General features: G+C 56.5%; 1 protein-coding gene across 12 annotated transcripts in view; it reads left to right on the top strand.

The window, feature by feature from the left end:
• The window catches only part of CAMTA1 (calmodulin binding transcription activator 1), a 761,376-nt gene that overhangs the window by 524,662 nt on the left and 214,541 nt on the right, over positions 1-22,173 (top strand). For 10 of the 12 annotated variants that reach the window (XM_053920471.2, XM_053920463.2, XM_053920464.2 and 7 more), the window contains one exon: positions 12,578-12,649. The exons of the other annotated variants lie outside the window; for them this stretch is intronic. In XM_053920471.2, coding sequence (XP_053776446.1) covers positions 12,578-12,649 — 72 coding nt within the window. The remainder of the gene's footprint in view (positions 1-12,577; positions 12,650-22,173) is intronic. 12 annotated transcript variants of the gene reach the window in all.

Below are 22,173 nucleotides of genomic sequence, written 5' to 3' on the forward strand. Positions count from 1 at the left end.
TGCCCTGGAGGGCAAGTGTTCAACAGGTGTTGGACAGGTATGGGGGACCCCAGGTATACCTGGTCTTTGCCACCTCAGGAAGCCAGGCTGCCTGGCTTCCTCCACTTACTGCACTTGCCACCCCCCCAACCTGGTCAGGCCAGGGCCAGGGATGGGGTTGGTTCAGTCTGCTTGGTCCTGAGAAAAGCTAGGAACTTCAGGGGGAAACTGAACAGAGTTCAGGTGGATCTGACTTTCTTTCCAAAAGGAGGGTCCCGGGCTCATTCGGTGGAGGACAAGGAGCACAGCCCATGGTCCTTGAGGCATCTCTGGCTCTTCCACTCCACTTGCATGGTAGCAGGTTCTCCAGTCCCCTGCATTGCTGCTTATTTTATAACAGGCCCTGGGTCCTTGACACAGCTGCAGAAAAAGGACAGGGCATGACCCCCCCTCCCTCCTAATCCTCCCCGCCCCCACACACATAGCCTGAGCCGAGGTCTGTCCTGGCAGCCATCCCAAGCTGTCTGCCTGGGGGAGGTTGAGTGATAGAGCTGTGATCCCAGGGTTGGGGGCAGGTGACATAGTGTCTCTGTGGAATATCATCCTCAGACACCAGGAGGAGGGTGCCTCTGAGGAAACTGAGGAAGCCCCTGTTGATCGAAGACGCATGCCAGTCACGGAAAACGTACTGTCACTCAGCGCAACAAGCCTGCAGCATCAGGGCCAGTGCCTGCCGCCATCTCCCGACAGGGGTGCTGAGAGTCAGAGCCCGAGTCCCCTCCCCAGGCATTGGTGCTATGAGAAGCGCAGGTCTGTTTCCAGCCCAGATCTGGCTCCAACACCCACGTCTGTCCCCCCCAAGAAAGACAAGGGTCAGATCAGGAAGGGCAGGGAGGGGCCCCTTTCCCCCACTCAACTCTCCTGCAGAGGTGCCCAGGCCTGGACAGCAGCCAAGAGGAAGCTCCAGCAGGCTGGGGCTGAGGACATAGGCCCTTGGAGATGGTCCTTTCCCCTCGTTCCCCCCACGAGGGCCAGAGTCCTTCATAGCCCTTTGTTCAGAGGAAGAGGGCCTCTCATCCAAGGTCACATGCCCACCCCCGCCCCCAGTGCCAGCCCTTCTTTCTGATAAACCACAGATGCCTCCCTGCGAAGTGGTTATCATGTATGCCTCACCCTTACTATCATCATCGTCAGCATGACTATTATTTCCATTCTGCAGATGAGGAAGTCGAGGCTCTGGGAGACTGAGTGACGTAGCCAAGGTTCACACCCCTACTCAGTGCTACCAGGGCCGTGGAAGCTCAGAGGGGACGTCTGCAGGTGTTTTCAGCACATTTGCTCATTTCTATAGGGAGGGCGTGGCCGAGCATCCCCCACTGGGTGTGTCCCAAAGGCCCCTAAGGCCCCTAGACTTGCCACCCGTCCTAGTGCCTGTCTTCAGCCACAGCGAGCCCTCGGGCGTGATTCTGACATGGGCCCCAGATTGCTCGCCTGATTCCGGGTGCTTCCTTCACAGGCAGGCTCTGCCCTGCTGCCCTGTCTCTTTCATAGGGATGTTTTTGTGAACTTGAGAAAAACCCGGAAAAAGGCCAACTCCCTCTGTCCAGCCCATTAATTCTGCATGCTCAGGCCCGAATTAACCTTGGCAAGGCTTCGAGAGGAGAGAGTAATTCTAACCTTAAAAATCTGCTGATTAAAGCTGGTTTCAGGAATTCGATTCCGCTTAATGTCTTGGCAGGGAGCCCAGCTTCGCATTAACACAGCCACAGACTCAGTCCTGGCGTTCCCTCCACCTTCTTAATAAACAAAGCCCCATCGCCTGTTTTGACCAACAATTCCTTTCCTGGACTCCCTTGCTGCACGCAGCTGCGTGTGTGGAAGTGTGCCCTGGGTACCTGGACAGTGTCACCGGGGCCTGGACAAGGCGGTGCTGGTAGCTGGGTTGTAGTGGACTCTGGAGCAAAGCAGTAATTACAGCCAGAAATACTGGCACTCCAGGCCTCCCACACACAGCAGGGCAGGCTGGGCTCAGGGGCAGAATTTGCCTCTGGCCTCTGGTGTTGGCCTCTGGGGTCTTTGGGGCTGGCTCTTGGTGTTGTCTGAATCTCCTAAGTCCATTTTCCATCTGGGAACGGAACCAAGACACAGGGGACGAGTAAGGACAAGGGCCAGCTACATGGAATATGCACCCAAAACCCCCAGCACCAGAGGACACAGCCCCTGGCCTCCCTAGAAACTCAGCATCTCCCCATTATTTGTCTCTTCGGCTGCAGTGTGCCAAGTCCTGCTAAGATGTGCTGGGGCATGGGAACTACCGGCCAAGAGTGACATGGGGCCACACCTCCCTCCTGGAGTCTTCAGTGCTGGCTGCCTGGTACACCTGGGGGGCTCAGGAACTGCCAATGTGTGTGGGGAGGGGTACACCTGGGGGGCTCAGGAACTGCCAATGTGTGGGGGGGGCAGGGTGGCGGGAGTCCCTGATCAGCATAAACCACTTCAAGATCAGTTCCAGTCACTTGGCAAAGCTCCAAGAAATAGGTCTCAGCAAATACACTTTGACTTCGAGAAAAAGGAAGTTTTGCACTGTTTATGGTATTTATTACTTATGCCCAGTACTTTCAGGAAGTTTTTGAGGTAGATACAGCCCAGACAGATTGAACAGGGCTGGAGGAACGAGAACCTGAGGCGGGGAGGTAACTGGATGGGAATGGTGCATTCATAGATATGGCGGAAGGAGAGGTGCGGAGCTGCTTGGCACACACCCTCGTCAGGGCCCCTGGGGGACCAGGTGCCAGGAGAGAGTTCTGAGAGGTAGAAGCAACTGCTAGCCTGGTTCCGCAAAGCAGTCTGGTGCATGCTGGGGAGGGGAGATGGGGAGGAGCCCAGGTAGACCTGGCTGAGGGGCCCAGGGTCAGAAAAGCACCTGGACTGGACCCCTAGCCGAAGCCCCGTCCCTTGGTCACTGTGGCAACAGCCCCAGAGAGAACTCAGAGAGTGAGCCTGCTGCCCTTCCCTCCTGCCGGTCTTCTGGGGCTGGAGATTCATGGCCTGGATCAGCTTCCTCTCTAAATCTAAATTTACCTCATTATCAACTTTTAGCTTCCATTCCATTTTATGCCCACTAATTTATTAATCCTGGATCCCCAAAAACAATAAAGCTGAAGCTCCAGGGATTTTATTTATATCTTTAAGCATGATTTTTATGCCTTTTTATCTAAAAATTCATTTGATTTTTATTGCCTCCTCACTTCCATCACGGCAAGCCTGCAGCCACTTGCTTTGACAAGCTTCTGCAGGCCTGGTCTGGCCCTCAGGAGGGTGGCCCAGGTGACCCTGGTGGGTGTGATGCCCTGCAGTGGCCCTGGAGCAGGACTGCCACCTCCCTGGTCCCTCTCAGAGCCCACTCTGTCTGTCCCCTTACCTCTGCTCCTCATTTCCTGTCTAGTAAAAATGGCCTAGAACTTTTTGTGGAGATGGGGGAGCCTCCAGGATGAGAACTGAGAGTCTCTTTCCGTGGTCCACTCCACAGCATTTCTCTGGGTTTCTCCTACTCCTTACCCAGTCCCAGGGGCCTTGGTGGCGGCGGTACCCTTCTGCTTGCCCAAGGAGCCGCCCTTCCCTGTGTACTCCCTCTGAGCTCCCTCCTGTGGTGGTGTCCAGGGCTCTCCTGCCCCCAGGGCTGAGGGCCCACTGGCACTTTCTGCAGGGCCATGGTGTGGGTGCACCCGTATCCCAGGCTGCCCAGCCCTGCCCCATCTCCCAGTACTGTCCCTTGCACACTGCCTGCCTGGGAGGGGTACAGAGTTGCCAACCTTTGCTGCCCTTGGCTGGTTTCTCTCTGCCCCTCGAGTCCTCCAGCTCCTAGGACCCAACCTCCACAGGCCAGCTGGGCCCCTGGTCCTGGCTGTCCCTCCAGTGTGTGCCCCCAGGCCTCCTGCCTGGTGAGAATTGGATGAACTCATGCAGTCAGATTCCAGCTCCAATGGAGGTGACCTTGGGCAAGGTCTTGACCTCTCTGAGCCCCAGCTCCCATATCTGCAGGGCGGGACTCATACCACCCCTCTTTCAGGGTTGTAGAGAGGCCCCAGCTCCCTGGGTTACCCACAGCACTGAGCACAGGGGACACTCAACTCCTTGGCCAAAAAACTGATTTGATGTCACAGAAGATCAGGCCACCAGGCTGTCAGGCCAGGGGAAGCCATCTCCCAGGGAGGAGGAGGTCCCGAGGCCCTGGAGAATGAGCCTTTGGGAGCCTGCCCACCCCTGCCCAGGGATCCATCCCTGGAAGTGCAGTGCTCAGGGGCTGTTTCCAGGGGAAGGTCTGGCCCCACTGGGGCAGCCTGAGCCTGGCCAGGGCCAGCATCTACCTACACAGCCCACAGGCATCGGGGTGGGGCCCTGGCGTCTGGCCAGAGTCCCCTGGTGCAGCAGGGCCATGCTGCTCTGGGAGATGCCGTCACAGACTGTCTGAGAGGCTGCTCTGTGTGCCTGGCCAATGATCTAATATTCCAGATCTCCCCCGCCACCCAGCCCCGGAGGCCGAATCCGACTACAATCCATTTAGCACAAACTAATTTTAAAGCAATTCACTGTTTAACAAGTTCTGAGGCCCAGTGCTTTGGCAGGCAGCATGTGAATCGAATCATTTGGTCTAATCTTAGATTAATATGAACCAGATCCTTCAGCAAGGACAGTCCCGGGAGCAGCCCAGGACTTCATTTCTGTCTTTGACAAAGGCAGGCACTGCAGACCGCCTGACCTCAGCCATTGTGTGGATGCCTGGGTGAGGCTGCCAGGGAAGGCATGCAGGGGGCGAAGGAGCCAGGGTGTTGGGCCAGACAAGGGTGGTTGGAGTCCTTCTCTGCCTCTTCCGAGACACGTGACCTTGGGCAAACTGCTAGGCTGTCTGGGTCTTCCCTGAGGATGCCTCTGTGCAGGACAGATGTAGAGATGAGACGAGAGGTGAGAGAAAGTCCGTGTCATCCCCCCATTGTCCCCACAGGAAACCTTCCCAGTGCCTTCCCAGATCCATTTCGGCTTTCGGGGTGCCTGGGGAGCAGCAGGGCTGCTGGGATCTACTTCTGCTGCTAGTTTGGGGAGATCTGGAAGGTGCTGGATGGTTCTCACTTCCACCTGCTCTTTGGGGGCACCTGCTTCTCCTGAGGCTGTCAGAATACTGGCACCCAAGGGCCATGTTTAACCTCAACCTGGGAGCCCTGCAGCTCTGCCCACTCAGGTGCCTTCCTGTCCCACGGAGAGTCCCAGGTAGGTGAGAGGTCCGCTCTGGCGCTTCCATCTCAGATCTGGAAGAGAGATGCTTTTGCCTCCTGAGTCACATGTGAACAATGGGATCCTGCCCCACTGGAATGGGTGAGACACACAGGAATGGCAGGAGGAAGGGCAGGGGGAGCTGTGGGTCAGCTGAAGTCCCAGTCCTTTGCCTGCACTTGTCCCTTGAACTGTCTAAGCTTCCCAAGGTCCTTCCAGGAAATCTGCCTCAACATGCAGAGCCTGGACCAATGGAGAAGGGCAGAGCCATAAAAATCACAGGGCCTTTGCCTCAAGTGCAAGGCCATCTTCCAACCACTCATCACGGGTCCCTTGGGGGTTCTGCAGAACAATCTGTGGGTTCACAGACTCAGACACCAGTGTCATCCCGCATGGAGGGTTTGGACGGGAAAGCTGGGAAGCCGCAGGCAGCCTTGCCCAGCAGACCGTCCCCACTTCCAAAGATGCCCTTCTTGTCCACCTGGCCTGACCTTCTCCGCCTGTTGTCTGCCTGGCCAACTCCTCACCCTTTTGGACTCATCACAAACGTCACTTCCTTCTAGGTGACTTGGCTGACCTTCAACATGAAAAAGGGAGCTCTTCCCTCCTTGGGGCTCCATCATACCCCCTCCTGGGGCCCCTTGAGCTTAGCACCAGTGTGCTGGCCTGTCTCTCTCCCACTGGGAGTCTGGGGGATGGTGGGGGACAGGCCTTCAGGCCTGCACAGAGCAGACTGCAGAACAGCTCGTTTACGGGAAACCCACTTTCACTGCCGCCTCCTGCACTGGAGCCAGCCCAGCCCAGGGTGGCCTTTTCCAGGGGGCGTGGCCGCCTCTCTGTCTGACCCTGCCTGGACCACTCTGAATAAATGGCCATTGCACCTAAATCACTTCAGAGCAGGCTGAAATCATTATCTTCTCCGTGGATTTTTCTTTCCCTTCTATTATCATGTTTTCTTCTGTCACCTTTATACCAGAACACGTTTTTAAAAACTATTCATCTTTGTCATGTGCACATCAGGTTTAGCGTGCGAGGCAAGCCAGGCACCTAAAACTCTGTCTTCACACTGATTGCCTTTGTGCAGTCACCTCCCCAGTGGGAGAGAGGTGGGGACCGCGGGGGCCACCCCACCAGCCTAACCGAGCTCTGAGCCCCAGGCTGTGGCCCGGTGCTGGGGTGTGTGCAGGACGGTTTGCAGCGGAGGTGGCAGCGGGACCCTTTAAAGAGGATTATGGATGGAGATTTGATGTAAACACCCGAGTCTGAAGACTCAGCAGGCATTATCCCTGAATTAGAGGTGGCTTGGGGGACTGAGCTTTTCAGTCAGGGGCACAGAGGACTCGGGGAGACACTCACTGACTGATTCACACTGGCCCAGCCTTCAAACATCCCAGCTGCCCAAAATGCAGCCCCTCCTAAAGTCCCAACCTCCCCAAGTCTTCTGCTCCCAAACACGGCTTCCCCAAATCTCCACCTCTGAGCTCTCAGGCTCCGAGGGTCTCAGCCAAACACCTCTGAACTGAACCCCACCCCGGCCCTTGTTCGCCAGAACCTCCAAGTCCAGTGGAATGTTCTGCGATGACGGAACGTCCTGTGCCATCCAGGGCGGTAGCCACCGCCTGCACGTGGCCGTTGAGCACTTGGAATGAGGCTGGTGCGGTGGAGGAGTGAAAGTTTCTCTTCTGTTTCATTCCACTGAATTTGAATTTGAGCAGTCACACATGGCTCATGGCTTCCACGTTGGATGTCACTGCTCTGGAGAGGCCCGCCAAGCAGCACTGGGGACGCTTGTTCCCGAACTCTGTGGGGTAAGACACTGGACTCACACTTTGCTAGATGGGAGGTCAACAGCAGACCTTGACTTCAGCAGTTGTCCGCTTCCTGTGGGAGGTGGCCCCACACACAGATTAAAAAACTCTCAGAGAGGAAATTTCACAGGCGGTCCAGGCCGCGGGGGTGTTCTGCTTCTCAGAGGGCAGGGGCCAAAGCCCCTACCACCCCGGTGCTGCTGCCAGCGGCCTGCACCGTCCCTCACTGGATTCTGCTTAGTTCCCAGAGTGAAGGCACTCGCCAGGGACAGGAGGCTGTGCTTTGCTGGAGTGGTTTCTACCAGCCAGGAAGTCCCTGGCCCAAGCCCCACGCCTGGGTGCTGGCTGGTTTCACACAAGCCATTCAGGGTGAGGGGCCTCTGTGGGGAGATGTGATTTGTCCGAGATTCGCACATGTTTACTAAGCGTATGGCCTGTATTTTCCGTGTGCTCAGCTTTCCCTGCCCCTGGCTGGTCCCGAGTAGGCAGTCGCCTCCTGTGGTAGTGGTACGGCTCACTGAGCGCCTACTCCGGGAGATTGCTGGGGGTTCCACGCAGGACCGTGTAACTCACTCTCCCCAGCCTGATGGCCAGGGGCGGTGAGCTACGGCCCAGGGGCCAGGCCTCGGCCGCTTCCCTTTGTGCAGCCTGTGAGCCAGAATGCTTTTTCTATTTTTTAATGGTTGGGGAAACGTCACAAGGAGAACAATATTCACGACAAGTGAAAATTATGCAAAATTCAAATTACCGTGTCCATGATTGAAGTTTTGTTGGGACCCAGCCAAGCCCATTCGTTACCTTGTCCTCTATGGCTGCTGCTGCCCCACAGAGGCCAAGCTGAGCAGTTACAACAGAGACCATGTGACTCACAAAATTATGGACTCTGGCCCTTTCCAGAAACTCAGCCAGTACCTGGACAAGTGAGGCCAGACAGCAGGCATGGAAGGTTAAATGACAGTGACGACCGACATATATAAATCCAAAGCAGAACCCACATGCACCATGACCCCAATGGGACATTTCAAGGGACCCTGTGCACTGGCTGGTCAGGAGAGGCTTCCTGGAGGAGGGAGGACCTGAGGTGCTGGGACAGTGCGAGGAAGAGCATGGAGATGGGAAGCACAAGGTCCACCTGGGGACCGAGAGTCAGCTGTTTTCAGAGCCAAAGCCCAGAGTGGAGGGGACAGGAGGAGGACTGAGCTTGTACCCAAGGTGGGGGGAGGCAGAGAGAGAGGAGAATCAACCGTGTCACATGACTCCATTGTGAGCTGGACAGAAAGCACTGGTTGTGCCCGATTCCCAATCAGTAAAGCCACCCTGAGGCCTTGGTCCTTGGGCCTCAGAGGCCATCATCTATTGGGTCCCAGGGACCCTCTGGACCATGGGGATCCCCAGCAGCTGAGTCTGTTGGGGAGAAATCTGTCTGGGGAGATGTGTGGCCGATGCCCCCTTCAGAAACATCCCTTCCTTTGCGGGAAATGTTGGTTTTGAACTGAAGGGAGCTCTTGTTTGCTATCGGTTTCCCCTATAAATCTATCTTTCCTTTCTATTTAAGAAGAAGAAGAAAAAAAAGAGCCCCACAGAGTCATAAAAGCAATATTGAGCGTTTAAGAAAAACTTCCTTGCTCGACTGTCACGTGAAAGGGAAGCTGTCAGGCCTTAGTTCCCCAAATTGGGTGGATCTGAGCGCTGCTTTCCTCTGCAGGGTGAAGCTCTCCTGAGTTTGCTATAAATAGCTGGCTGCTTTCTTATTTATGCCTTCGTGTACACACGGGGGATGCACACGCATGTGCAGGTGTGCGCGCACACAGCTGTATCCAGCAGCCCCAGGATGTGACTCTGCCTCTCCCTCCAACCACATCATGGCCCCCAAATGAAAAGCTTAACCCAGGGAGCGCCCAGGGGACCCCCGAGCCTGATCAAAAAGCACCAGGAATTTGCACAACACAGACTGCTCCAGACAAACCAGGTCGCTTTTTAGATCAGTGGGTAAAGGGAACGGGTTGGATACGCTGCCTGGTGAAATGGCATGCAATTAATCCCCAGTCGGCTCGGTGGTGACATTGTCATACGGACTGGAAACTGGTGGCAAGGCTGCAACATGGGGACGACGGTGATAAAGGAAGTGGCAAGGGAGCTGCCATGGCCATGGTTAGGGGTTGTGGAGTGGGTGAAAGGAGGGAGGTCCAGGGGTTGCGGTCCCCAGTGAGGCAGGTCCACGTGATAGCAAGGCCCCCTCGCCTGCTCTGTCTGCCTGAAGGGCTTGACCCTGCACCGCAGAAACTAGCCTGAGTGGGCACCCGCTCCCCGGCCTCTCCCCCACTTCCAGTGCCATCCCAGTGCCTGTGATGCCCGGTATTTCCAACCCAGACTGAGCCCCGGGTCTCTGCAGCTTACCACCTGCTGTGTGTCTCTACTTGGATGTCTTGGGAGCTCCTCAAAGTCACCCAGTGGAAATGGGAAGTCAGTCCCTCCCCACCAGCCCGATGCACCCCCGTGTTTCCCGTCCTAGTGAATGCGACCACCACACCCTGTCCACCCAGCCAGAGAGCTGGGCATTGTCCTTACACCTGGCAGACGCGGCTGTTGCCCTGCACCCTCATCATCAGGGGCAGCGTGCCTCTGACTCACAGGACAGGCCTGTGCCCCTGCCCCCCTCACTCTGTTCCCTGGCCACACTGCTGCCACAGTGAGCTTCTGGATCTCATGACATTCTTTTCCTCCATGCTGCTCCAGGGTAAAACCGGACTCCCTGCTATGGCTCTTGTGGCCTTCTGTGATTGACAGCTTTGTCTCTGCCTGGCAGCCGCCACTCCCACCCTCCACCCATGCACTTTACACTCCAGTCCCTCCCAACATCCTTGGTCCTCACGGTGGGGGGGGGGGGTCCTCAAGCCCAGTGTGCTCCGTCTCACCTCCCATCCCCCTCCTGCTTTTCCTGCCACTTCCCTTGGCCAACCGTGCCCATCTTAGGGCCCCGCAGCCTCCTCTGACCCCCCTTGCACCGGGACTGTCCTGGGCATCCCATCCCGGGCATCAGCTCTCAACCCTCCTAGCCACCCAGAGGATAGGAGGAGGATGGTGCCCATTTTACAGCCTGGCATGCCAAGGACCCCCAGCTGGTAAGCAGAGGTCCTGAGCAGAGTTCCCCCTTGACCTCCAGGCCAGATCCATCTCTCCTCGCTGACTGCCACCGGCTCACCGCAAACACATCCCCCACAGGGACGGTACCAGTCCTTGGGGCTCCCTGGGGAGCTTGCCCTCTTTTCCTCCCTCGGTGCCTGTGACATAGCTGGCACTCATCAGGGGTCTGCTGCCAGCCTCCCCTCCTCTCTCCCACCTTCCTAGTATTGTGCTTCTCATCTGTGGAGACCAGAGACCCCGGAGCACCAGGGCGGTTGGAGTAACATCTAAAAATAGAGTAACTGGGTTCTGAGTGAGACCCCAAGGGTTCTGATTAAAATGCATGAGCCTTGCTGTAGAATCGGCGATTTTTCTTTTTAACATCATTCTGCTTATTGGGTGGTTCTGGGCAGTTCCCGGTAGGGGAGGGTGCCAGAGAGGGGGCTGGGGGCGGGGGCGGCGCTCAGGGGAGAGCAGCGCACACTGCAGAGGCACACACAGCAGGGGCTCCGTAAATTCTCGAGGGTCCCATCACGCATGGTGCAAGGCGGCTGCAGCAAGGCGAGGGGGAAAGTGCTGCCCATCAACCGTGTTCTTTTCAAGTTCAAGAAACAGCCGTGGAAAGAGAGAGACAGGTGAAGAGGGGAAGGTGTTGTGAACTCTCAAGAGAAAGGAACGGTGGGAAGGAGCAGGTGTGAAGCCTTTGGTCTCAAAGGGACAGGAGACACTTCTCACAGCAATGGATGTCATTGGAAAGGTCCCGAAACTACCCCCAACCCACATGCAAATTCCAAAGAAAAGGGGCCGATCAAAGGTGCCGGTAGGCTGCTCATTCACTGCAACTAAACAATTACAGGAAAAAAAAATATCCAAACGGAAATCTCCTTAGGCAGAGAGTGAGTTACTGAAAATTTTTAAAAAATAAAAACAAAAAGTGTATTGAAAAGTCAGGAAAGAATATTGCCTTCTTCATAATAAATACATTCCGTGGGCAAGAATTGCAAAGGAATCGTTTAAATTAATTTCCGCTTTGTTTGGTTTGTACAGGGCGTAAGTCCCAGCTGACAGCGATCTGTAAAAGTTCTAACATATTGGAAATCTGATTTTCTTGCAGCTAGAATCCCACAGTCCAAAATGATTTCTCTTTCAACTCTGCTAATCAGACAGGCAGGGCTCCAACAGGCTCCTAGTTGGAGCAGTTCACACTCTCAGTGCTTTGGTGGGGTGGGGGGGGCGTGGCATGTGAAGGGTGTATTGGAAAAGCTCTGCAGGGCTGGTGTGAGGTGGAGGGGTGAGAGTGAGGAGAAGGAGCAGTTGCAGGGGAGGGCGGACCTTGCTGGTCCTTCCCCAAGGCCTTGCTGGCCCTGCCTTCTCTTTCTGAAGCCCCCTGCCCCCCGCTCCTGGATCAGGTGTTTTGGGAAGGTAGGGCTCCTGTGGAGATACAAGGAGAGCATTCCAATTCGGACCTGGAGGCGAGAGGAGAAGGTCAAATCCCCTCGCCTGCCCTCAGACGCTCAGAGTTCAATGGCGGCAACTCCTCCCCAATCTTTCCTGCAGCTCTGCCCACCAGCAGGTCCCCACTGTGGTGTCACACAGTGCCGTGTGCGCAGGCAGCGCCCAGCCCACTGTCCCACCGGTCAGCTCCACCCCCTGAGTCTGTGCCCCTCCTCACATCACATCCGCCCCGCACAGCAACCCTGAACTTGAATTCCCACCCACCTTATTCATGTCCGCCTTTTATCCACCCTGGCTCTAGGTGTTTTCTAAGACCAAATCCATCGGTACAAGATGCAGGTTCATACTTAGGACAGACAAATAACAGGACTAAACAAACTACACGTCAGAACCAGAGAGTGGGGGTGTGCATCGGGGCCACTCAGGCTCTGAGGGGGCACCTAGGACTGCTGCCCTCCCGGCCCCACCTGCCTAGAGGCTCCTGCCAGCTGGGGCTGCCCTGTCTGGCATGACACTCCTTGGTCAGAAAGGTCTGGAGTGTGTGTGTATTTGAGTCAATTTTGTAACCTTCAGCCCCTCCCCATCCACCAAGGGGTCTTAACCTAGGTCCTATGAGTGAACTCAGTACTCCAAGCCCCTAAATTTATAGGCAAAATGTGTACACATGTGCACTCCCCCGGTTCCTGGCTTTTCTGGGTTCTCACACACCTCCATGGCCCCCAAAGGGTAAGCACCCCAGCTGTCCCTCACGTTTGCCAGCTGTGGTTTTCAGACCCAGACCTGGTTCTTGGTCCCGGGGCCAGACGCAGAGGCGCCTGCCCTCGGTCTCCCCCGGGCACTGGCCGAGTCTGTGGTCCTTTCTTGCTCCTTCTCTGTTGCGCTGTCTTCCTCCCTCCCTTCCTTTCCTCTTTCCAACTGAATTCTCGTTTTTCCTCTCTCCCTAGTGCTTGTACGGCTGCTATGTCCATTCCTCCATCATCCCCACCTTCCACCGGAGGTGCTACTGGCTCCTTCAGGTAGGTGGCTGGCACTGCATTCTTCTTCCGTCTCTGGTGTGGGGAAGGGTCTGTGGAGGGCGCTGAGTGGGGTTGGGTTCCTGCGTGTGGTGGAGGTGGCCTGGGTTGAAACGCCATCGCCCTGGTCCTGGGCAGCTTTCCTAGTAGGGACGTTGGTGTGTGGCGCTGAGGCCAGCTGTGTGGCTGGCCCAGCACATTGGTGGGTGCAGGAAATGGAGAAAGCCTGGTGGGAGTAGTCCTCACCTGCCCCATAGGAATAAAGCCCCACCAGGTGCTTCCAGGGTGCCTCTGTGTCCTCTGGGTGAGGACTGAGCATCCTGCCCCTGACAGCGAAGTACCTGTTGGCTGAAAGCTGCACCTTCTTTGTCTCTTGTGGGTCAGTCATTAGCAGGTGGGGAATATCGCTTCTGGAGCTGCGCCAGTTGCTGTTTGATTGATTCGGATTGATTGGGACGGTTGTTGGGAGAGGAGGAGCTCCTGCCTCAGCAGGAAAGAGCTCTGTGGTCAATTGTTGATGTCTGCCATGTAAAGGATGGAGAAAGGGTAGAGACACCAGTGGGTGTCACTGCTGCAGAGGGTGGCCGGGACTCCCAGATCTCTGTCTGTGGTGCTGGGCGAAGCCTTGATGAGCCAGGCCTGGCCATTTCAGAGGCCACCAGCCTCTTGCCGATGGGTGTCCTCTTGTGTTCTTCTTGCCTGGCAAGTCGGGTGGTCCGAGGGAGGTATCCAGGCGGCTGGATCTGGGTCATTCTCAAAGTGGAACCTCTGACTGCAGCTGCTCTTAGAACCCATTGTCCAAATTCTTGCTCCTGCTTCTGCCCAGGAATTGCTGCTGCCAGCCTTTCCTGCTGTGGGCCCATGGTCTGCATCCCTGTTGTTCAGGTTCATCAACCCCAAGGCACCAGTGCTTTGGGGATCTCCTATCCTGGGCGGGTGACACGTGTTTAGAGAGATGACCGCCATACATGCTGTGAAGTGCAAGGAGGCTTCCAGTCCCAGGGAAGGGGACCTGGAGGGTGTCCACAGGGCCCAGAGCCATCTTGGTGTGAATGCCAAGGCTTCCCCACCTCCAAGCTCTTTCCGTTCTTCTTAAGTTCCCAGAAATTACTGTTGTGGTTCAGACAGGCTCATTGGCAGACGACGCCTGAGACTGTCTGAGGATGTGCTGATCTGCAAAGACACTGCTTCCCCAGCAACCTGCCCCCTTGTCAGTTTCCCAGGGTCTGTTTCCCCTGGAGGTTGGTGTGGTCACACCTGTTTTATCATTGTTCTGCTTGCGTCCTTGGTAGAGGGACCTTCGGGCACTTGTGGGATGACACTTTGCCTGTCTGGTTCATAGGGATGGACTCAAGGCATTTCGCAGTTTGGCAAATGACTTTTTCTTGTGCTTGGCTACAGGGGTGGGTGTCGGGACAGCAGAGCTCTGGTGGGATTAGACCTGCCCCGCGAACCCAGGGTCACACTCTGGCTGCACACCCTGAGCATCCTCTGTCCCTCATGAACCCCTTCCTGGGCCTCCCAACCGCTGGTCGGGCCTGTTTGGGCTTTTTCCCTCCGTGGTTTCCACGCCCCCATCAGAACACCTCCCCAGCACCCTCTGTGCTGGCTACGGCCTGCCTGGTGGAGTGGCACCTCCAAGCGGTGGAGCAGCGTCCCCGCCAGCTCGCCTCTCATTCCATCATGCTCTCGTGGCTTTTTAATTCCACTGAATTTACTTTCCTGGAATCAGACACCATCAGGCAGCCATGGGGCCTGAGCTCATTACTCCCCAAACTGGATCCCACTCAATTGGGCGCCTTGAGCCAGGTTCCTCTTAGATTGTGTTGCTCCTACCCTGTTTCTGGGGCAAGGCGGGAAGTAGGAGGGGTCCTTCTCGTCTGTCCCAGCCCCTGTCCCTGGGGCTTCAGTCCTGGCTGGAGAGACACCGGGGCAATTCTGTATGTCTGGGTTCGTTACCTTCCAGCAGGTGGAGGTGTCCAAGTCTCCCAAAGGCCAGCGTCACTGGGTCCAGTTTCTCCCGGGCTAATCTGGGCCTCTTTATTTTTTCTCCAGTCCCCGGGGGAACTGTCAGTCCACCCCCTCTCTGCTGCATCTTCTAGTGTCACTCTTGATTCTGTGAGCAGGTGTCAGGAGGGAAGGCACACAGGTGTGGGGCTCCTCTCCGTGGTCAGTCTGGGCAGTAGGAGGTTGAGGACTGAAGGCCAAAGCAATTAGCATGGCGCACATCCCGCGCAGAGCCGAGAGTGCCCATGGCAGTCAGGGCAGTGTGTCCCGGTGCTAATTGCAGCACCGGAGTAGTGGCAGCGGGGCCAGTTTCCGCGTCGCTGGTAGGAAATAGGAAAGAAGCTATGAGACACTGGCCCAAGTTGGTCTCTGACACCAATTACCACAAGACAGGCCTGGGTGGGAGCAAAGGGGGCAGCGGTGATGGGGGGAGAGCTGAGAGAGAAGGCCGCTCGGTGCAGCTGGCTCCGAAGAAGCCAGCTGGAGCCCTGCACAGGACACATTGCCGGGGACAGGGGCAGCAGCCCCACCACACACCTCATACCCCACTGCCCAGGGCGAGCTGACTGGCTGGGATGGAGAGCCTTCCAGAAAGGAAGGAGGCTTGGAGGAAGAAGGAGGCAGGGATGGTGGGCTTCCAATAAAGGAGGGTTTCCTCAAGGAGCAGTCCCTCTGTCTCCGCTGCTATCCAGGCTCAGCTCACAGTTGTCTCTGCCGGCCTCTCCCAAGGCCACTTGGCACAGTGGGACTTGTGCCCAGCCAGGCCAGACTGTGAGCTCACCACGGGGGCACCGGCAGCCCCCAGCCCCCAGGCGCCCAGCACAGGGCCTCAGCCAGACAGTGCAGGGCCATGGTTCTGCTACAGACAGCCTGTCAGCCTGACAGGGGCTGAGTGGGCATGCCAGACCGGACATGGCACAGAGGTCAGCAATGCCTGCCCGAAAGGGGGTTGGGGAGGTGGACAGGGGCTGAGGTGGCACTCAGAGCTTCCACGTGACCTGGCTCTCAGGGGACAACACATGTGTGTGCACGTGTGCGTGCGTGCTCTCTCTCGATAATAAATATTTTATTAGGATTTGAGCAGGGCCTCCCCTGGACTGAAGGGACTAAGGCCACTTGATTAGCCCTTAGATACATAAGGTCATTGCTATACCTGGTGGGCACCCCATGAGGCCACCTGCCCAGAGTGGCATCTTGTGACCCCAGGCCACTCTGAGCCCACATGACCTGCGCTCGGGCCACTGCTTCAGCTGGAGCAGGGCCTTTGGTAGATGTGCCTCATGACCTTGAGAAGCCACCACTCTGGGCTGGCACACACGCCTCCTCTCGGCAGGTCAGCAGCATCCAGCTCAGCCGTCACATGGCCTGGAGAGGGAAGGGCCAGGCCCAGGGCCCCCAGCTGGTTGGTGGTAGCACCAGGCTGGGGTCAGGCCTCCCCACGCCTTTTCACCTTGGCCTTGTGTGGCCTGAATGTAGTCATTTCTGTAGCTGTTGGGCCCTGAGCTTTGTGGGGGCCAGAAAGGAGTGCCGCCCCTCCTGCCCACTGGGCCACTCCTGGCTGAGCTAGGCCGCAAGGGCCAGTGGCCTCTGTCCCTTCCCCCACAGCCCCTCCTGTTTGGGATTTTTGAGTGATTTGGCTCAGGGCCTCCAGAACTCCTCCCATGTCCTCTTCTCCCTCTGTACACTTCCCCGGCCTGCTCCCAAGGAGGGCAGGCCCCCTGCAAACTGCCCGGCAACTCTGGGCAGCTCATTTGGGAACTTTCTGCTGCTGATGAGTGTTCTTCTCTTTGCCTTGCTCTCCAAAATGCTTGGTTATCGTTGTCTGTGCTTGATGAAGAATGGATGTGTCCCTGTGTCTGCCAATGCCCTTCAGGGGATGTTGGAATCCAGGGCCAGCTCTCTGGGGTGCAGGCAGTGGGGGCTCCTTCCCTGCCCACCGTGGCTGCACACATAGACGCCTGTGGGCCCATGAACACGGCCGTGCACACCCAGGGCTCCTGGATCACTGGAGAGTGGTGGAGGTGTGGGGTCCGAGTTTTAGGACCTTTGGGTTAAGAGGAGCTGGGTTATAGCCCTGATGACCTTGAGCCTCAGAAGCTGTGACCACAGTGAGACACCTTGGGCACTGACTCCCGGCCAGGCCGTACACTGGGCCTTCACCTCAGGCCCCATTTCACCTTCCCTCCCTCCCTCCCTCCTTCCTTCCTTGCTTCCTTCCTTCCTTCCCCCTCCATCTCTTCCTTCCTTCCTCCCTCCCTCCTTCCTTCCTTCCTTCTTCATGTCTTCCTTCCTGTCTTTTCTTCCTCCTCTTCCTTCCTTCCTGTCTTCCTGCCTGCCTCCCTCTTTCTTTCTTTTCCTTTATTCCTTTTTTCTCTCATATTTTTTAATGGAGGATATTATAGCTTCATAAACAACACTCCAGGCTTCTTGCTCAGTGACCATTTTTATGTGTCATCGGGGTGAGGCAGAAGCCGCTGGGAAGGAAAGCACCAAGGAGCACGCTCTGCGTGTGGGCAGCGCTGTGTGTCCCCAAGACCCTGATATTCTGCAGGGCCGGCCACCAGATGAGGCTTTGATGGGGCTTGGACATACGGGGCATGTTCATGAAGCCAACTCTCTGTCCCAAAGGGGACATTTGAGAGAGGGAAGCCAGTTTGTGCCAGGGGTTCCCCTGCCCAGTCAGCGAGGAGGGAAGGCGCCTCAGGGCAGCCAGACCTCTGCAAACCTGCCGACCTGATGCTGTGATAGCCGGGACCCCAGCCCCACCCTGGTGTCACACCCTCAGCCACAAAACATGGAGGAAGTGGCACATGCCTTGTATGGCTGGGTTGGGGCAGGGGGGCTTCCTGATAGCGAGGGGGCACCGGGCAGCCCATGGCACTTGCTGGAACTCCAAGTCCAGCGTCTTTCATTCTCACAGCTGCCCGGGGAGGGAGCCAGGATTGAGCGAATTCACCCAGATTCTCACAGAGGAAGAAACAGGGTCTGGGAGGGTAAGGAAGCCCCAAAGGGTAGGGAAGGCAGGGCTGAGCCCAGGCTCTTCGTGCAGACACAGTCCCTTCCTCCAGAGCCCACAGGCCACAGTGGCCAGGCCCAAGGGACACGGGTATGGCGGTGAGCAGGGCTGAGAAGGGAAACAGCTCACAGGTCCTGGAAGTGACCTCACAGGGACTAGGTCTTGATGACAAGAAGGACAAGGGAGTCTGGTGCAGGGTCTTTATTCCTCGCTCCCAGCTGCCAACTCCCAGCTGAGCAAGGGCACCCAGCAGTCTACCGGGGACTGGGTAGCGCTGGGGAGGGAGCAGCTAGGCCCCAAGCATTTGGGGAGGCTGGCTGTGAGGAGTGGCAGGTGAAGCACCCGGTGTCATCAAAGTCATTTCTGACCCTGAACTTGTGTGCCTAGTAGGTGGCAGCTGAAGCCAGTCAATGCAATGAATCCAGAGAAGGGGACGTAGTGTGGGCTGGGCAGTTGGAGGGGTCTTCCTGGAGGAGGAAGTGAACTCAGGGGGGAAGAACAGGGAGGGGATATAGGCCACGTGCACAGCAATAGGTGAAACTAACAAGTGTGGTGAGGTCCCAGCTCCTTGGGCTCCAGGTCCGAGGGCCACAGCTGTTAGAGAAGAAGGCCTCTGGATGGGTGTCCTGGGCCCAGTGCCAGTCAGGGACTTGCAGGGAGTGTGGGGAGGCCTGTTCTACCTCCCCTACCCCTAGTCTTTTCTTGGGCTAAGGAGGAGAGAGCAGTAGAGATGGGGCCTGACCAGCCAAGGCTGCACATTCAGTGCCTCTGTGAAAGCCTCTCCAGGCTGCCGGTGATAGCAGTGGACTGTTACCACCATTTTCATTATCCTTCATAGTATCTGCAGCCCTTGTCCGCAGCGGCTTCCATGCCCCAGGTACTGAGGCCAGTTCCTTGTCATTGTCAGCAAGTGCGAGCAAGGCTGGCGTGCTGGGGAATGAGCTGTGGGCCTGCCGCTCAGCCAGTCAGCAGGCCTCAGCAGGCAGGAGGGGCGCCTGCCCAGGCACCACCTCTGACCTCATGGCACTGACAGTTGAGTAGGAAGGACCAACTACCAGGAAACACTTTGTGGTTAGCTAATTATGGAGAAGGTCAAGGTCAGGAAACAAGGGTGAGGGGCTCTGGGGCCCTAGGACAGGGCTCCATGTTGGGTATGGGCACTGGAGAAGTAACTGGAGGGTGCCCGGCAAGGCAGAAGGCAGAAGTAGCATGGGGCGGGGGGGAGAGTGTGACATGCCAGGTGGAAGGAGGCCCCCAGGTAGGAGAGATGTGATGAAGGGAGGAGGGCTGCAGGACAGGGTCCCTCGACCAATGCTACCCTAGCAGCCCCTGGAAGACTTCCGTCTGGGGAGACAGACCCCAGGAGGTCTGAGAGAGAGCTGGAGAGTGAGTGGTGCTACCAGACGGGCCATTCTTGAGCTGCCTTCTCGTTCAGTTTTATTCCAAGCAGCAGCTTCCACTTCTTTCTCCATTTAATGTGCCTTGAATAATGTGACAAGGTAGACACTGGGAATTTACTGTGCTATGCAAAAAATTGCTCAATTCCATTAAGATTTCGGGATCTTCGCCAAGGCTGCATGGCACAGCCAATGTTAGTTCCGTCTCAGACATCTTTGCTTGATTGCAATTTATGATGCCGAGCCTCTGCTGGACCCACCCAAAGCCTCCAGAAAAATAGGGTCATTCCCTAAAAGCACCATTATTCTCTCTAAGGAAAATCACTGGGCATTTTCCAGAAGACTCCTTCATCCTGATCCCCTCCTCGGAGGACAGGGGACATCCAGGAAGAGGCTGCCATTGGCTTTTGCAGCTGGCCACCAACCCAGAGGGTCTGCTGTGAGCAGGTCACAGCTGCTTGCTCTTCACCTTGCAAATTGCAGCTGCCTGTGCTTCTGGAGCCCTGGGGGGCCCTCTGCCCTCACCATGTGGATATGGGGGGCACTGAGTATGGGGGAGACGGTGAGGCAAGTGGAAAGGCTTCCTCTGGCTACCTTCTAGGGCCACCTGGGCCGGTGATCTATTCAGCTCCACCTTTTACTGGCCACGTGACTCTGGCCAAATGAGTTAGCTTCCATGAATCTTTTTGTCTGTAAAATGGGCACCAAATACCTCGCTACTGGGTTCACTGGGAGGATGAATCGAGCTAAAACCCACCAAGGTCTTAATGTCATGCTTGGCACACGGCAGCCCCAGCAGTGGTGGCTGTGGTCACCATTTGCTCCAGGGGACTGGTTGGGTGGGCACAGTCGGGAAGGGGGAGCCCCTGAGATGGTCCGGTTCAGACCACCTTTCAAATGGCAAAATACCAGGCCTGCCCGCGCAACCATGTGAGGACAAGCCCGCTGGCTAATTTACTCTGCATTCTCGGGCAGGCACTTGACACGTGGTTAATGACGCGGAACCTCTGCACCCTTGTCATCGCCCCAGTGCCTGCGCGCACCTGTCTGCAGCCGTCTCACGAGCCCTCCTCTGCCCTTCAGCCCTGGGAGGACAGGGCTGCCGTGGCCAGACTGACGGACAGCGGCAGAGCATAGCTGCCAGAGCTGCAGTCCCTTAGAGAGGGAAATTATTTATTAGTCTTTTTATCCAGCACTTGTCCGTCTCTTAATCCTTCCATCTGCGAGGGGTTTGTGTGCCCGTGGTGCGTGTTGTCAGCACGGCTGAGCAGTTGCTTTTCATGTGGACTCAGAACAATGGGCAATACATTTGGTTACTATCTTTATTTATCAAGCCAGACAATTCTGGTTCCCCTTTGACAGAGCCTCCTTCAAAGATGGGAAAAAGGCAAAAGCTGCTTAATTTCCCTTCTAGATAGCTTATAAAGTGGGGCTTTTGTTTAATTATCCTTTTCATGTAATCTTCTGCTGATGTTCTCTCCTTAATATCCTAACCCTCTTTGGAGCAAAGGGGAAAGTGATTTCCAAAGAAAAGACACAAGTTTGCCTCAAGGAAATGCTTTCTCTTTTGCCTCTGAAGGAACTCAAAGGGCCACGAGTGAAATCCAACTGTAATCCGATAGTGTAAAACTGCAAGTGCCTGTCTTTGGTGAAGAGCCCCAAGTGTGGGTGCCAGCCACTGGCTCTGGCCCCCAAGCAGCACAGACAGCTGACATTAGTCAGCTCGGGTGTGTGACAGGCTCTGGACCATGACAGGACATCTCAAGTGCTTTGACCACCCTTACCTTCCCAGCAGCAAGCAGGAAGTCCCACGTGGCATGCACCATGCACTCCAGACTTACAGCCAAAGATTTTAGCTAGGCAGGTGTGCAAAGGTGAGCACAGAATTGCACAGGCATCGCTGCTTTTCATGCCTCCCCACTCGGTTCTCTTGTTCCCTCCCAGTAAGGGGCACTAGGAGGCCCCAAGGAGACTTCTAGCCAACCCCACTACCACTCCAAAAATGGGTAGGACTTCTGGGGGCTTTGCCCTGTCCTTCCCAAACAGAGCAGGTCCCCCTTGGTTGCAGAGCAGGGGTGTGTGTAGTTGCAGGGATCTAGCCTTCCTGTCCACCTGGCTCCTGGGAGAAGGTAGCCGTGCGCCGATGTTTGCCCTCCTCAGGCCCCAATGGGCCCGTACACGTAGTGAGAGGAGCACTGAGGCTTGGGGCCCCTGCAGCCAGCAGAGCAGCCCTCACCGAAGTCTCACGCTGTCCTCTGCAGTCCTGCCTGTGCCTTTCTTGGCTCTTCCTCCCGCTCTGCCCTCTCTCTTTGCCCCGGTCTCTGTCTGTCCCGCCAGATCATCGCCGTCAGCTGGCACACACAAAACTCTCCTTCAAGGCAAAAGTTCTCAGGTGTGTGTCTGCTTGTCAGCCCTTGCCCTGCGCTGTCCGACTTTCCTCGTCCTTCGGGCCACCAGGAGCTGTCGTGAGCTCACCAATAACCTCCACACTGCAAAATCCAAAGGTCGGTTGCTGCCCTCATCTTTCCTGACCTCCCAGCAGCACTTACCAAGGTTGACCATTCCCTTCTTCTGGAATGTTCTCTTCTCCTGATGCTGTCACGTGCTTGGCCATCTCCTGCACTGCCTGTTCTCTGCAGCTCCCCCGCCCCCCCTACTTTCTGCATCCCCTGCCAGGGGAATATCCCTGGGCGTCCTAGACCTTCTCCATCTGCACTGTCTCCTCGGGTCCCCTCTCCAGCTCCGTTCATGCCAACGACTCCACATTGTCCTCTGGGTGGGTCCCTGGCCTCACTGTGGAGTGCCGGGCTCAGCCGTGCCCTCAATGTTTCCCTCCTGAATGCTGAGTCAGCCTCCCCAGCTTCTCTCGCCAAAGCAGGACTCTCAACTCCCTCGAGAGCAGTCCTCTTCCAATCTCCTTGTTGGAACAAATGCACTGCCAGCCACTACAGGGCTCTGGCCAACCATTCTTGATTCCCCTCCTTTCCTTTCCTACCTCCTCCTCCTCCCCTAAATACGTTCTAAAGGTGTGGCCTCCTCCCATTCTCTTCTGCTCCACCAGGTTGAAATGACGGCTCTCTCCACACCAGCTCCAAGTCTCTCTGTTG

Source organism: Desmodus rotundus, chromosome 3, assembly GCF_022682495.2.
Source record: "Desmodus rotundus isolate HL8 chromosome 3, HLdesRot8A.1, whole genome shotgun sequence".
Taxonomy (NCBI): Eukaryota; Metazoa; Chordata; class Mammalia; order Chiroptera; family Phyllostomidae; genus Desmodus; species Desmodus rotundus.